Source organism: Eptatretus burgeri, chromosome 14, assembly GCF_056783735.1.
Source record: "Eptatretus burgeri isolate ZD-2024b chromosome 14, Ebu_testis_v1, whole genome shotgun sequence".
Classification (NCBI taxonomy): Eukaryota; Metazoa; Chordata; class Myxini; order Myxiniformes; family Myxinidae; genus Eptatretus; species Eptatretus burgeri.
In genome coordinates, this window is record NC_140974.1 from 28,080,018 (window position 1) to 28,095,845 (window position 15,828).

The 15,828-nt window shown below is 41.4% G+C and overlaps 1 protein-coding gene across 1 annotated transcript in view; it reads left to right on the forward strand.

Annotated features, from left to right (window-relative positions):
- Positions 1-15,828, forward strand: part of LOC147012863 (mediator of RNA polymerase II transcription subunit 12-like protein) — a 97,076-nt gene that overhangs the window by 41,990 nt on the left and 39,258 nt on the right. The window contains 4 exon segments of the mRNA XM_085854187.1: positions 907-1,020; positions 1,138-1,352; positions 1,516-1,704; positions 5,062-5,133. Of these exon segments, the coding sequence (XP_085710313.1) occupies positions 907-1,020; positions 1,138-1,352; positions 1,516-1,704; positions 5,062-5,133 (590 nt within the window).

Genomic DNA, 15,828 nt, shown 5'->3' on the forward strand with positions numbered 1-15,828 from the left:
GAACAATTATGGTTGACCATTTTAAAATTGCCACTCTTTTGTTTGAATGCTGAAAATTAGGTTTAAAAGACTATTTGAATTCCAGATTTTGTGCTAGCAACGGCAGGTTAAAAGTGCCCGTTGAGCACAACTGAGTCGACGTGAACACAAATACAGCGTATGTGCGGAAGTCCTTGGCATACATCCGTCATTTTGAAAGCCCCGTATTGACTCTATATTAAGGATTGTCGCTTTACTTGAAAATCCTTTGTTTTGTTGCTTTTCACATATGATCTGCATTCTGTGCAGCTGCAAAATGCATGTGCAGGAAATGAAATGAAATGCAATGTCCTGTTGTTTTATCTCTGGGTGAAGGTGGAGGATCCAGCTCCCCTCCCCTCCCCACACCCTTGCCCACTTTTTCCCCTGCCATGTTTAACAGTTGCTCATCATTCCATTGGAAAATAAGTTGTCATACTGCAATGCGAATTATATCATCAATATCCATTCGACTTGGTAACCACTTGAAGCAATTCCCATGGGGTGCGTGTAAGAACTCTTCCCTTATCTGTAGCCATAAGCAGATTCCATAAAGAATATTCTGCCTCTTTCATTACTCTCAAGGTCAAGGAATTGACAGTTTGTGTGTCACTAAACCTCCAGATTTATCACCACAAGGCAAAAACGGGAAGACACCATTGATCCACCTTTGAGCATGTGTACATTGCACAAAGTGGTGTATGAGTGAGGCATATTAATTGATTGGTTTGTGATATGGGTGAGACAAAGGTAGTACTCTGAGGTTTGTGCCCTGTTCCATCCTCCCATCTATATACTTTGACTAGGCCTTGTGTATTGTGTTTGAGCCTCAGTCCACAGGCCGTACTCTCCTCAGACTCTTACAGTGATGTGTGTTCGCTTGTATAGGAAAGAGCACTCCAGCCATACGCTCATCTTGTGATCGACATTTGCTTGCTTCAGCGCACAACAGCATCGAGGTCGGAGCAATTTTTGCTGTCCTTAAAGCAATCCTCATGCTTGGTTAGTAAATCTCCATCTTAATCCCCTCCCCTGAAAGATCTGGCTATCAACTCTTATTTATAAAGGTGTTTCTCACAGTCAAGTCACGTCTTGCTTGTCTTGTTGTTGTCTTTGCAGGAGATGTGGAACAAGGAGGTTCTTCACTGCATTGTGTGCATGGTGATGAGTGCAGTGTCACTAGCCTGCTCGCCCCCATTCGAGGTCAGGATGAAAAGGCTGAGGATGAGGGCCTGGGTGCAAGGGCAGGCCGTGCAGGAGGTCGGGTTACCGCCATCGAAACGGCAAGCCTCAGCGAATACGCAAAGTTTGCTCTGAAGACTATCTGCCAGCAGGTTTGATTGGAGTGCACATTCTCATTGACATATCTAGGATTCAGACCTTTAACGTTGGTCCTTTCCAACCTCACACCACTTTTTTCCATTCTTTTCCACAGTGACTCATCTGTCCCTTCCCGTACTAATACTATTTCATCGGAATGCTTTGCTTGGTCTTCAGGAGTGGGTTGGTGAGCGATGTCTCAAAGAGCCAGAGACACTGTGCGAGGACAAAGACCTGCTGAGAGACCCAGTCTTGACCCCCAAGCAGGCCCAGCATCTATTGCAACTCATTTGTTATCCACATGGTCTTCCTGGCACCCAGGATTCTGAGAATCCCCAGCGACAACGTATTAAGCGCATCTTGCAGGCATGTGGAATGTCGCAATCATACATGTAGAGCTCTTGCTGTGGAAAATTTTTCAAACCTAATTTGAGTGATTTATTTATTTTCCAACAAGTTTATTTAATTCTGCACCTCCGACGTAAATGTGTGCCAACAACTGACAGGCTACTACAGTAGAGTCTCGTTACGTGTTAGATGTTTTCTGTGGACTGAACGTTGTATCTAAATTTCATTATATGATGACTCTACACACCTACCTCGACTCCCACTCCCCACCTCCCACCCCAGTCCAAATTTTCTTTTTTTTCAATTTGGCACAAACCCTGAGGACGGGTTCGATCTTTACTAGGTCAAGGGGGTGGGAAGGTAATTCCACCTTTGCCTGATATCATTCAACCAGCACTTCCCGTTTGGCTGCAATAGCGCTTAATGCACTGGACTCGATGGAGTTTTACTGAAGCTTTCTGCAATGATGCAAAGTTGTTTGTTCATTATTTATTGCTTATAATTGGATTATCTGCCAAAAGTGTCATCCGTGTCACAATTTTTTTTTTTTGAAGGAGAGTTGCTTTGAACAAGATGCTGCTGCTGTTAGTTTGGTATTCCGAAGGATTGCATCCCGACAAGGAGAATGGAATGTGGAAATGTTTCTTTGAAGGTTTTTTTTCTCACCAGGCACTTGTGTATGTTGAGTTCTGTGTGAACCTCAAAATAGTTTGTACACTCGTGATTTGTATTTATATTCTAATCGTCCATTCCTATTGATTCTGTTATATTTTTTTTGTTCGTTCGATCATTTTGGTTCGTTGTTCCTTTAAATTCGACAAAAAAGTCGATCATTCAAAATGTTCTTGGAATGAGATGCTCACACTATTCCAAGAAAGTTATTTTTTTTTAGCTCACCTGGAACGTAGTTCTGGGGAGCTTATGGGATGTTGCGTCCATCTGTCCGTCTGTCAGGCAAGCAGTCATTCCGTCCATCCGCCCACAAACATTTGCAGTTTCTTCTCTGAAACTACACACACGATTTTGATGCAACTTGACCACAACCTTCATCACCGGGAATGTACGGAAGTTTGTTCACGGTATTAAAAACATCGGGCTCGGAGGGGGTTTACGGGGGGTTGCCCCCCCCCCAAACAGGTGTTTGCTTTCTTTTCAGAAACTACACAAGCAATTCGCAGAAACACAACTACACAAGCTGAAACTACACAAATGAAACGTCCACAACCTTCATTACCCATGATGTACCAAATTTTGTTCATGGCATTAAAAAAATCAGGGTCTGAGGGGGATCTATGGAGGGAGTTTACAGAGGGGATTGCCCCCCCCCCCCTGCAAAAGAGGTATTTGCTTTCTTCTCAGAAACTACACAAACAATTCTGATGAAACTTGACCACAACCTTCATCACCCATTATGTACCGAAGTTTGTTCGCACCATTAAAAAAAAAATCTATAGGTATTCACTTACGTCTCCATTACATATTTTGTGGATCATCCACGCCGACCAGTGCTTCCTTGGTTTTCTTATCCATCCACAACCAGGTTAGCACCCATAGTGGGGCAGATAACAGCAATTTTTGAGAGGAATCGTGCAAATGATGATACAAGCATCAAACTTGGCACATTTGTTCTCCAGGGGATTCTAATCAAATCTGCCTGATTGGCCATTTGAAAATCCAAATTTTGAAAAATTTGAAGAAAAATAAAAAACTTCAAAAAAGTCAAGATCACGCATGAATCAATGTTGGATGCTGGCTGAGATTGGTGAATGTTTCAGAAACATCATCAAAGATGTTCCAAGTCTGCCATGCAGTTTTCTTCCCTTTACCGCGGAAGGCATACACGACGTCACATCCAGTGAACGCATGGAAGTATGGGATCCCTTTAGCTTTCTCAGGCCCTATTGCAGAAACTACCTTATGGACTGGAATCTATCACGCCTTGGCTCCTTGGCCAAAGGAAATCCACATGTTCTCAAGACCTAGTTCCTGTAAGGATGGCAGTACAGATATTGCTATGACTAGTACGTCCGTGTCATTAGCCTTAATGATAATGGACTTGCTACCATCCGTCGTTGCATCCCTGGCGTGTACAAATATTTGAGTGTCAGCTTCTTCATGACAACATGGAGACACAGCATCCAGTGACTTCCTTGTGTTGCTAATGGCATCTTCTCTTTTTTTTTGACAATGACTGTGCTTGTCGTCTGTGTTTCACACATCTTTTCCGCAAGGAAGTGAAACAGCTCAGTCTTGTTGCTGTCATCTCGAAGAAAGCTTTTCCAGTTACTTGGGGTCTTACTGGTTCCTGTCTCTCTTCTTCTGATTCCTTGCCCCCTTTTCGACCTTGCCTTGGACTTCAGACGACTTCTTGTACACATCAAACACTACGTCCACCCTCTCGTACCTGGCACCATAGGATTCCACCTTTGGGATGATGTCTTCTTTAGCATAATCATCAAATATCTTTGAAGTGCGTGGAGGTAGGGCATTGATAAGTGCTGGGCCATCAATGATGACTGCATCTCCCCTTGGTTCTCTGTCTGGGATGTTTAATTGCGCTTCAAGAATTTCAGCCAGCTGTGACTTCAAATTTTTTTTTTCTTCAAATTTTTCAAAATTTCGATTTTGAAATGGCCAATCGGGCAGATTTGATCAGAAAGCCCTGCAGAACAGAAATGCCAAATTTGATGCTTGTATCATAATTTGCATGATTTTTCTACTATCTACTACACTACCAGGGGTATTGCCCCAATTTTTATTTTATCCAAGAAACGGAAAGTCATACGAGTCCGTGAAGGGAATTTCCAACTTGTGCGGTTCTGTTGCGGTTACCGACTCAACATGGCACCACTTTTTGGAAACGGGTTTTGGTTTGGTTCTGTTTTATGTTTTTATGGATTTTTGTGCATTCGACATGTGAGAGTTCATGTCAAGACAATGTGGAGAAACTAGAGTGTGTAGTGTTTGACGCTGGCAGGATGGTCTGAAAGCACATACAATTCCCTCTAAGCTGTCTAGTCTGGGTTCGAATATCGGGCCAGCTATAAACTGTCGTCTTGGTGTTTGACAGGCAGGGTGATGCATCGGTGTGCCGTCCCTCAGATGGATGTTAAACTGGGTGTCCCGTTTACTGGCATTATTTGATGGATGTTTAAGACTCCATGGTGTCCTTCGCAAAAAGTAGTTGAGTTATTGCCATCGCCCTTTACAAATTGCTAATTCCTGTCCTTACCTCGAGAGCGTATTTAGTCAGTGGGACAGCCATGCCCTCAGCTAATGATGCCACCTTGCCTGCAGTGTTGTGCTCCATATAAAAGAAGACGACAAAGAAGTGTGCTCCTTTAATCTTTTTTTAAATGAATGCCTTTTCTGCAGAACCTCAACCAGTGGACACTAAGACAATCTTGGTTGGAGCTGCAACTCATGATCAAGCAGTGCCTACAGTCGGTAAGTACCAGTTTTCTCTCAAAAGGGATTGAAGCTCATGGAAGTGCTGAATGACAGATTTTTTTTTGCAATTGGAATTGTACCTTTTTACCCCTCAGCCCGAATTGGGCTAAGGGGTATTGTCATCACGGGCGTCCGTCCGGGCGTCCGTCTGTCAACTTTTGGTTTCCGTCAATTTCGAGGAGAACGCCTTGTCCGATTAAGTCCATTTTTGCAGGGTATGTTGGGGTTGAGTAGAGGAAGGTTCTTTTCAAAAATGGGCGCGCTGCGATTTTCAATGTGGCCTCCATGGCAGCCATCTTGAAATTGGTTTCCGTCGATTTGGAGGAGAACGCCTTGTCCAATTAAATCCATTTTTGCAGGGTGTGTTGGGGTTTAGTAGAGGAAGGTTCCTTTCGAAAATGGGCGCGCTGCGATTTTCAATGTGGCCTCCATGGCAGCCATCTTGAAATTGGTTTCCATCGATTTCGAGGAGAACGCCTTTACCGATTAAATCCATTTTGCAGTGTCTGTTGGGGCTGGGTAGAGGAAGGTTCCTTTCTATAATCAGTGCGATGCGATATCCAATATAGCGGCTAGGGCAGCCATCTTGAATTTGGTTTCCGGACAATAACTTGAGAACGGCTTGACAGATTGATTTTATTTTCATGGGGTTATAATGGGGGTGGTTTTAGGGAGGTTCCTTTCGATATACAGCACAATCCGATATCCAATATGGCGGCTTGGGCAGCCATCTTGAATTTGGTTTCCGGACAATAACTTGAGAATGGCTTGACTTATTGATTTCATTTTTGTGTGATATAATGGGGGTGTTTGGAGGAAGGTTCCTTTCGATATTCAGCGCAACCCGATATCCAATATGGCGGCTAGAGCAGCCATCTTGAATTCGGTTTCTGGACAATAACTTGAGAACGGCTTCACACATTGATTTTATTCTGGCGAGGTATAATGGGGTTGGGTAGAGGAAGGTTCCTTTCCAAAATGGGCATGCTGCGATTTTCACTGTGGCCGCCACGGCAGCCATCTTGAAATTGGTTTCCGTCAATTTTGAGGAGAACGCCTTGTCCGCTTAAATCCATATTTGCTGGGTGTGTTGGGGTTGAGTAGAGGAAGGTTCCTTTCGAAAATGGGTGTGCTGCGATTTTCAATATGGCCACCATCTTGAAATTTGTTTGTGTCAAGGGGCTGAGGGGTTACGCCCGCTTTGCGGTGCTATTTTTTTTTTATTACTATTTTTTGGTTTTACAATTTTATGGAATTGTACATGACAAGGCCCATAGTCATTCAGAACGTCCTTTTGTATCAAATGAACGGAAAAAGAGTCCACCGCAATGGATGGACTCGCACCACATGTCGAGCAGAATAGGTGGGGCAGACAGACTATCCAACCCTGAATGTCGTTGATGAACCAGCTGGGTTTTTATTGACACACCAATTTTGACATAGCATTTTCCCCAAAACTAACTCAACTTCCTGAAGCTTGGAATCCAAAATCCATCGAACTGCTGCCTTCTTCAGTTGGACATAAACCCCCCCCCCCCGCCCCAGCCTCTGGAATGGTAGCCCAGTTTCCTCACCAACAAGCCGCTAATGTATCCGATTGGGTCAACTAGCATACAGAGCAGGGGGGACGGTCTGACAATAACTCACAGGTGTACAATCGTGTAAGGAGTGTGGAGAGTTTGGGAGGCAAAGGGATAACCGGTGCTGGCATTCCTGAATTTGATAAATCTGTAAAGTTTGAATTTCTCAAATTAAATGACCTGTTGATGGTTTTTTTCTTCACTTGTATATATTTTCAATGGAGATGAACATATCCCCATGATCCATTCTAATGCGTTTCCATCAATCAAACATTCTCAACCACTTGCGTAATAATGATTTGGTAGATTATCTTATAATTTCCACTGTTAAAGTATTCCATTGTCAGTTGCATGAGCCATTATTCGCTACTGATAGTTTTTAATTTTCATGGAGCTGTGAGCGATGTAATTGGGAAACTGTGCTTGTGCGTAACAGGCTTTTCAGGCCTGTTTCTAAGGACCAATGTCTAGTTTTCACAGCATCAGCTTGTTTTAGTTGCCACACCATGTTTCGTATTGTGGTCCTTCATTTGCTTGTGCGCAAACCTGGGACAGAGTGTTGGGAACATGATGACATTACTGGATCAACAAACTGTTACAACCATTGGAATGAGATGGCGATGAGTCCCACAATAATGCTTCACTGGCTTTGTTAAAGGTGGTGTTTACTGACGGAAAGTAGGATTTTGTTGGGAGAAGGTTCTTGAACACAGAAACAGTTTTCAGTTGAAATGAGACATTGATCAACCATTACATTTCTACCTTTAGAGCATATGCATGTTCGACTTTGGTTGTTACAAACTTAGCCGGTTAGTTACATCATTAGTAAGATGTGGCTATGCTACTCATGCAGGTCCTCTTGCAGCCCATAACCATAAATATGATTATTAGCCCATGGGATTTTGGTTGTGTGTGTGTCGTCATCGTCGCCGTCGCCATCTCGATTTGCCGGTTTGAGGAGCTGGAATAAAGTCGTCCCAGGACTTGAAGCATCCACCTCCGCTTTCGTAAGGGATCACAGTTCATGGACCAAGTTGTTCAACTTTGTTGTTCTCAGAGTTTTGTTCCGAGGGCTCTTTTCAGGATTGTCATCGAAGCCCTGACTGCCTCCATTTGTAGTTCGTTTGTGATAATATTCCTGGGTATGGTTATCAAAATCTCAGTGTGGTTCTTCTGTATCATGCCTGTTGTTCCAATTATCACTGGTGGTGAAATTCCGACATTCTTCAGCTTCCAAGATCTCTTGATCTCATTTTTGAGGTCCTGATATTTGGTCATTTTCTTGATTTATGCATTATTTAAGCCAAAATCACTGGGTACTGATGTCTCAATCAGCAATACTGTCTTTTTTTATTTTTACAGCACGTGCGCTGCATACAATTGCACTGAGTTTGAAATGTCCCCGGTGTCTACCACGTCTCCGGTGTCCCCCCCCCCCCCAACGTGCCTCAAGACAGCCAATGACAGCCGTCCGGTAGATGCAGTGCGCAACCTAGACGGAAATAGTGAGAATTGACGGAAATACCTGAGTATTTCAATGGAAATTTGTGAAACTAATGTGTTATATATGTGAAAAACATTTATTTTATTGCTTGACGGGAAAAAACCAAGAAACGCGCCCCTCTCATGAACAAATGAACGAAAGACGTCATTTCCGCCCACCATCGCATTTCGCGCCGATCACCGAATGCTGAAAGCTAAGTTCTTCTTATGCTATCATTCTTTTGCGGCCTCCTGCCACGCTGTATCGAACAATTTCATTCCTTCTGTTATATATAAAGGTGCTTATCACAATAATAACAAGATTTTTACATTTCAAATATTAAGTCCGCTTTTTAATTGTTTTTCAACTGAAAAAGCATAAATTGCATATTTTAACATTAGTGTACTCATTTGCTTCAACACATGCGCTGTAATGAAGGATTTCACTTGTTGTTCCTGAAAATGGTGTCGCAAGGTTTATTAGGGTACCCAGTCAAATGGACTGTGTAACCTATTGTTTTTCTTCTGTTTATTTCTTATTTATTATTTTTCTTCCGCCGCAATTAGTGGGCTTTTTCGCTTTAAAAATCATTTTCTCTGGAACGGTAAGTCCGATCGACACAAAATTTTCACCATAATATGTATCCTTTTTGATAGCATACTTAATTTATAATTATGACGTCATAGGTCACGTGGTATGGGCGCCATCTTGAAAAAAATGATAAACTTTGGACCTCTGTATATCTGAAACCGTGCAATGGAAATTTTTTTGCTTCGTACATTTTAATGAGCTCTCCATGAGGAACAGGGCTGATTTTTTGTGACTTCATCGGTGAAGCGGTATGCCAGTGAAAATTCGTCAAGTAGAATGCTGCATGGGACAAATCTGAAATTTCTTGAGCATCATCTACACAACAAATCACCGTAGAAAAAATTATGACGTCATAGGCGACTTGGTTCGGCAGCTATCTTGTTTTGAAAAATATAATTTAAAACATCTCCAGAATGGCTGGACAGATTGAGGCAAAACTTTACAACCACATTCCACATGACATCCTTTTACAAGTTTGTTAATTTCAAATTAAAAGGTCACATGGTTTTGTGGCCATCTTGAATTTACCCTAAAGCCTTCAAACATCTCCAGAACGGCTGGTCAGATCAAGGGGAAACTTCACAAGTCTATTCTGCACGCGTAGGGGATGGGAGATAAGGCCAAAAAAAAAAAAAATGTTGCATTGGCGTAACCCGCCCGACCCTAAAAATTCCGCCGACCCTACGTTTTTTTTTTGTTTTTTTGCTATCGAAAAATTTTGCCGACCCTATTTTATTGCTATTTTTGTTGTTTTGCTATCGTTTTCAAGTATCTTGTTGATTGCGATCGCGATCGCAAAAACCCGGAAGTGTTTCGGACAGAACCCGCCGACAAAAAGGGTGGTACTCGAGCCGGGGGAGATTTTGGGAGGGATTTATTAGGAAAATAAATAAAAAAAAGATCCCGACCGACCTACCCTATTTTTCAGTGACCCGTTACGCCAATGCAACATTTTTTTTTTTTGGCCTAAGTTTGTTAATGAATAATTGATAGGTCACATGGTTTGGCAGCCGTGTTGGATTTAAGAAAAATATTAAATAATGTTTTCTCTGGGACTGCTTAATCTATCGAAGCGAAAATTTGCAACTGCCATCTTCCATCATGTCTGCATACATGGTAAAAATTATGACGTCACAAGATATGGTTTGGTGGCCATCTTTGATAGAAAAACGCACCTTATCCGATTAACACGAAACTTCACAAATGTGTTCCACTACATAACACGATTGGAGGCAGAATCTAAATTGATGATGTCATAGGTCACATGGTTCGTCAGCCATCTTGGATTGAAAATTAAGAAATTTAAAAAATCTTCTTCTCCAGAACGCCTGGACAGATTGAGGCAAAAATTCACACATACTTTCCCCAAGACGTCCTTTCACAACTTTGTTAATTTCTAATTGATAGGTCACATGGTTTGGTGGCCATATTAAATTTACCCTAAAACCTCCAAACATCATCTTCTCCAGAACAGCTGGACAGATTGAGGTGAAGCCTCACACGCACATTCCCCATGACATCCTTTTACAAGTTTGTTCATGAATAATTGATAGGTCACATGGTTTGGCAGCCACATTGGATTTAAGAAAAATATTAAATAATGTTTTCTCTGGAACCACATTACCTATCGAAGCAAAACCTGGAAAGTATAATCGACCTCCCTGCCTGCATACACCGTAAAAATTGTGATGTCACACGTCACATGGTTTGGAGGCCATCATGGATAGATAAACGCACCTTGTCCGATCAACACGAAACTTAACAAGCATAATCTACTTCCCATTAGATGGAGAATTTATATTTATGTTTCAATAGGTCACATGGTTCGGCAGCCATATTGGATTGAAATTTAATATCTTTAAAAGTCTTCTTCTCTGAAACGGCTGAACAGATTGAGGCGAAACTCCACACGTCTGACCGCCTTTCCATGCAAACAAAAAGTTCTCTCTCTCCCCCCCCCCCTCCCCTTTTGATGTACAACACATCGTTTGGCAGCCATAGTGGATTGAGGGGAAAATATTAATTAATGTTTACTCTGGAACCGCTGTGTTAATATATGTGAAACTTCAAAATTATTATCTCGCCCACATGTGAAACATAGTTTTAAAATTTCAACCGGATCAGCCACATGGTTTGGCAGCCAGAATTATTTAATTATTTGAATTTGAGAACTTTTTGATTTTTTTTTCCAGAAGGCTCACTTGGCTGCACCTGCATGCGTTTGAGGGTACAGGAATAGCAATTCAATTGATACCGACAATGTCCCCAGGAAAAAGGGCTAACTGCATAGGTAAGAACTAGATTGAACACTGTGCGACCCGGTTCGTAACTCGTCAGTCCCGCGCTGTGTCGAAGCAGGGCTGTATTTGTATCACTCTTAAATAATGTTTTCCCTGGAACCACTTATCCCATCGAAGCGAAACTTTGCAACTATCATCGACAGTCTCATGTTGTGTCAAAGGCAGACGTCTTGGTACCAGGTCATCACTGCCAGCAGTTATAAAGTGGCAGTTCCAGTTAGGGTACCCAGTCAAATGGACTGGGTAACCTATTGTTTTTCTTCTGTTTATTTCTTATTTATTATTTTTCTTCCGCCGGCAATTTGCGGGTTCTTTCGCTTTAAAAATCATTTTCTCAGGAACGCTAAGTCCGATCGACACGGAATTTTCACCATAGTATGTATCTTTTTTTGATAGCACACTGAAGTGATAATTGTGACATCATAGGTCACGTGGTGCGGGCGCCATCTTGAAAAAAACCGATAAACTTTGCACCTCTGTATCTCTGAAACAGTGCAATGGAAATTTTTTTCGCTTCATACATTTTGATGAACTCCCCAAGAGGAACAGGGCTGATTTTTCATGACATCATCGGTGAAGCGGTATCCCGGTGAAAATTCGTCAAGTAGAACGCTGCATAGGAAAAATCTGAAATTTCTTGAGCATCATCTGCACAACAATTCACCATAGAAAAAATATATATTATGACGTCATAGGTGACTTGGTTTGGCAGCCATCTTGTTTTGAAATTTATTTTAAAAAATATTTTCCGGAACGGCTGGACAGATTGAGGTGAAACTTTACACACATATTCCCCATGATATCCTTTTTCAAGTTTGTTAAATCCTTATTGATAGGTCACATGGTTTGGTGACCATCTTGAATTTACCCTAAAACCTTCACACATCTTCTCCTCCAGAACGGCTGTACGTACGGCACACCCACGTTTTCGGTCTCCACAATTTATAAATACGCCGTGCGGGTCCCCGAAAAATAAAAACGTATGTGACTGCTACATTGTGTGACCGTGAAAATGCTGCGGCCACCGTATAATTGGTAGTGGCCGCAAATTTTGGAGATCCCACGGCCGCCATGGCAAATGTGACCTCGGCCGAAGCGACGTCGTCGTTGTGCGAACCTTTTCGTTTTTTTTTTTTTTTTTTTTTTTTTTCGTTTTCGAACATCGTTTTCGAACATCGTTTTCGAACATCGAACTTGTACAAACCTAGACACCTTGGCTATATGGCTGAGGTCGGCAACCTGCGGCCCGCGAGCTCCTCCCATGCGGCCCGTGGCGCCTTGTCCGGATTTCCATTAGGTGCGGCCCACTAAACATTTTTCTGAACCGACGGCAAATTTAACATATGTGGACATATGATTCTTCCACATATATCACAGTCTCTGTACGTCACAATAAATTATTTTCGCTTCTAGTCCACTAAACTTGGTCTTAAATATTTTTTCGTTGTTGTTTCAGATGGCTGAAGGTCTTAAGGTTCAATTTACAATTATATTTATTATCATTGATTTTAGGTGTGTTTGTTATTTTTTCGGGTTGGGAGGGGGGTGCGGCCCGCGGGGTTACCCGAACGTGGCCCAGTGGCCCGCGGCCTGGTTTAGGTTGCCGACGCCTGCTATATGGTGTAGCCTATTGCTACTCGGATATAAACCTGTGCAGCATGTTACTGTACTGAATACTGTTGGCAATTGAAACACACATCCAAGAGAGATGGAAGACATGTTCGTTTTACCTTTGTGCTGTTCATGATGGCCATCGGTGTTGTTTGCAGCAGCTTACAATCTCCTCTCGCATCGATTATACAAAGGTGAATAAATAGCCTTTGGATTTTATAAATATGTAATCATTGCATCGATGTTATAATTTACAAATGAAGAAACGAGCACCTGTCAATTGTGATATATATTTTCAGAACAGTGCGAATGTTTTAACAACATAAAAAGCTTCACTAAAAACAAATTAGTGCTTTAATTTTGACTAACAACAACGATTTATTCGCGGAATTCTTCAATTCAAAGGTAATTTACTTGCTTGAAGGAAAACGTGCAAACATTGGTTCAGTTTGAAAGCCCATTTCCTTGAATCCCGATTTAGCACGACCCTGCTTTTTTCGCGATGACATTTTATGGACCTCAACGATTGCATTGGAACAGGGCCACACTGTCGTTGTTTATTATCATTATGAAGTATTATGTACTGTACAATGTACATAATTGTATGTGCTATTTTTATACGACTGACAGCACCACGTTGGCTACATCACTCGGTGATGGGAATTTTTCAGCCACATTTTTTTTCATTTTTTTTTTTTTCAGAGCTGGCAGATCCGTCGTATATGCGATCCGTCGTTGCCTGGAACGTCGTTAAGCGGCGCATGACTGTATGTATGTATGTATATATATGTATATATATATATATATGTATATGTATATATGTATATATGTATGTATATATATATATATATATATATATATATATATATATGTATATATATATATATGTGTATATATATATATATATATATATATATATATGTATATATGTATATGTATATATATATATATATGTATATATATATATATGTATATATATATATATATGTATATATATATATGTGTATATATATATATATATATGTGTATATATATATATATATATATATATATGTATATATGTATATGTATATATATATATATATGTATATATATATATATGTATATATATATATGTGTATATATATATATATATATGTATATATATATGTATATATATATATATGTATATATGTATATATATATATATATGTATATATGTATATATATATGTATATATATATATATATATATATATATATATATATATATATATATATATATATATATATATATATATATATATATATATATATATATATATATATACAGTAGTCCAGGCATAAGTCGGCAGCGTGTAACTCGTCACTTCGCCGAAGTCGGCAGCGTCAAAAAGTCCCGAATTTATCTCATGTTAAGTCCCTATGAATAAAGGGTCATCCCTCTGTAAGTCGTCATCTCCAAGTCGTCACTTCGTCTAAGTCGTCAGATGTTGTCCGTTCCCACGTAATGGAAACTCAAGTAAATTACCACTCCTAACTCGTCACACGGAACTGCTGCCTCGTGAGAAGCCCAATTTCATGGAATCGTGATGCTCGCTCATTGGTTTACACCGCCAGTGATAGGCTATTTATAACTGCGTACACACATTGATCGCACTGCAGGCAGGACAATGGCGACTAAGTGCAAGCTTACAACTAAAACCTACCAAGAAAAATACGACATTATCCAGTTTTGCGAGGAAAACCCACTGATGAAGAAAACAGCCATAGCTGAGAAGTTGGACATCAAACGGCAGACATTGAACGATATCTTGAAGAATAAGGGCACGATGTTTGGACAAGTGGAGAAGATCGCGAGGCCGGTGGTTAGTGTGAAACGCGTGAAATGTGTGTCCTTTGAAGATGTCAATGACGCGCTCATCATCTGGTTTCGGCAAATGTCGGCTCAGCCAAATATTCGGTTGGACGGTGAAATGTTGCTGCTGAAGGCACGTAAATTCGCTGCGGACCTCGGGCATGATGATGCCGAGACCTTGCCGATGCACTGGATAGACAGATTCAAAGTGAGGTGGGGAATCGGCAAGGTCAAGAAGTGCGGCGAATCAGGCAGCGTGGATTCGGCAGTGGTGCACGACTGGAAAGATGGCAAATTGAAAGACATCTTGGAAAGGTATCAGCCTCGGAACGTGTACAATGCCGATGAGACTGGGCTTTTCTGGCAGATGCTGCCAGAAAGGTCTCTGGGGTTCGTTGGTCAATCCCATCATGGTGATAAGCAGGCAAAGTTGTTGTCTTACAGTTGTTCATTATCTTTACTTTTGATAAACTGATTCATGAATTCCATCTTTGCTTGATCACTTTCCAACTCACCAATGAACGCCCACCTATGCCCCGAAGATTGTTTTCCTTTTGGTACAATAGCCGGCTCTCACACATACGTGTCCAGGCCACGCGCAACTTCATCCTTCACCCCACAGTCATCATGAATGTTCGCATACGCGTAAGTCGTCACATTTCTGAAGTCGTCACTTTTTTCTCGGTCCTGATGATGACGACTTATGCCGAGTCTACTGTATATCTTCTTCTTCTTCTTTCGGCTGCTCCCGTTACGGGTCGCCACAGTGGATCATCCGTATGATCCGCATAGTGATTTGGCACATGTTTTACGCCGGATGCCCTTCCTGACGCAACCCTGGTCACCTCTTACGACACAGGGATATGGTACACCTATTTTAACCGGGGTATATACAGGCCCAGTATACTGGTACTCATTTCGCCGACCTCGGAAGAATGACAGGCTGAGTCAACCCCCTGGTGTATTAATTCAGTGGCTCAACGGGGCTTGAACTCAGGACCTTTTGGATCCCAAGCCGCTGCCCGAACCACTGCGCCAACACCAGGCTTAAAGATTATTCCATTTATCATATTGTAATTTCGTAAATACATTATATATTTTGTAAATACACGATATATCGTAAATACGTAAATACATTATGACGGGTTTCACTATTGGTTTTATGAAGGCACGTGACGAAATATCTGAAGTTGTTGTTTTAACGAGGTGTGTGTGTGTGTGTGTGTGTGTGTGTGTGTGTGTGTGTGTGTGTGTGTGTGTGTGTGTGTGTGTGTGTGTGTGTGTGTGTGTG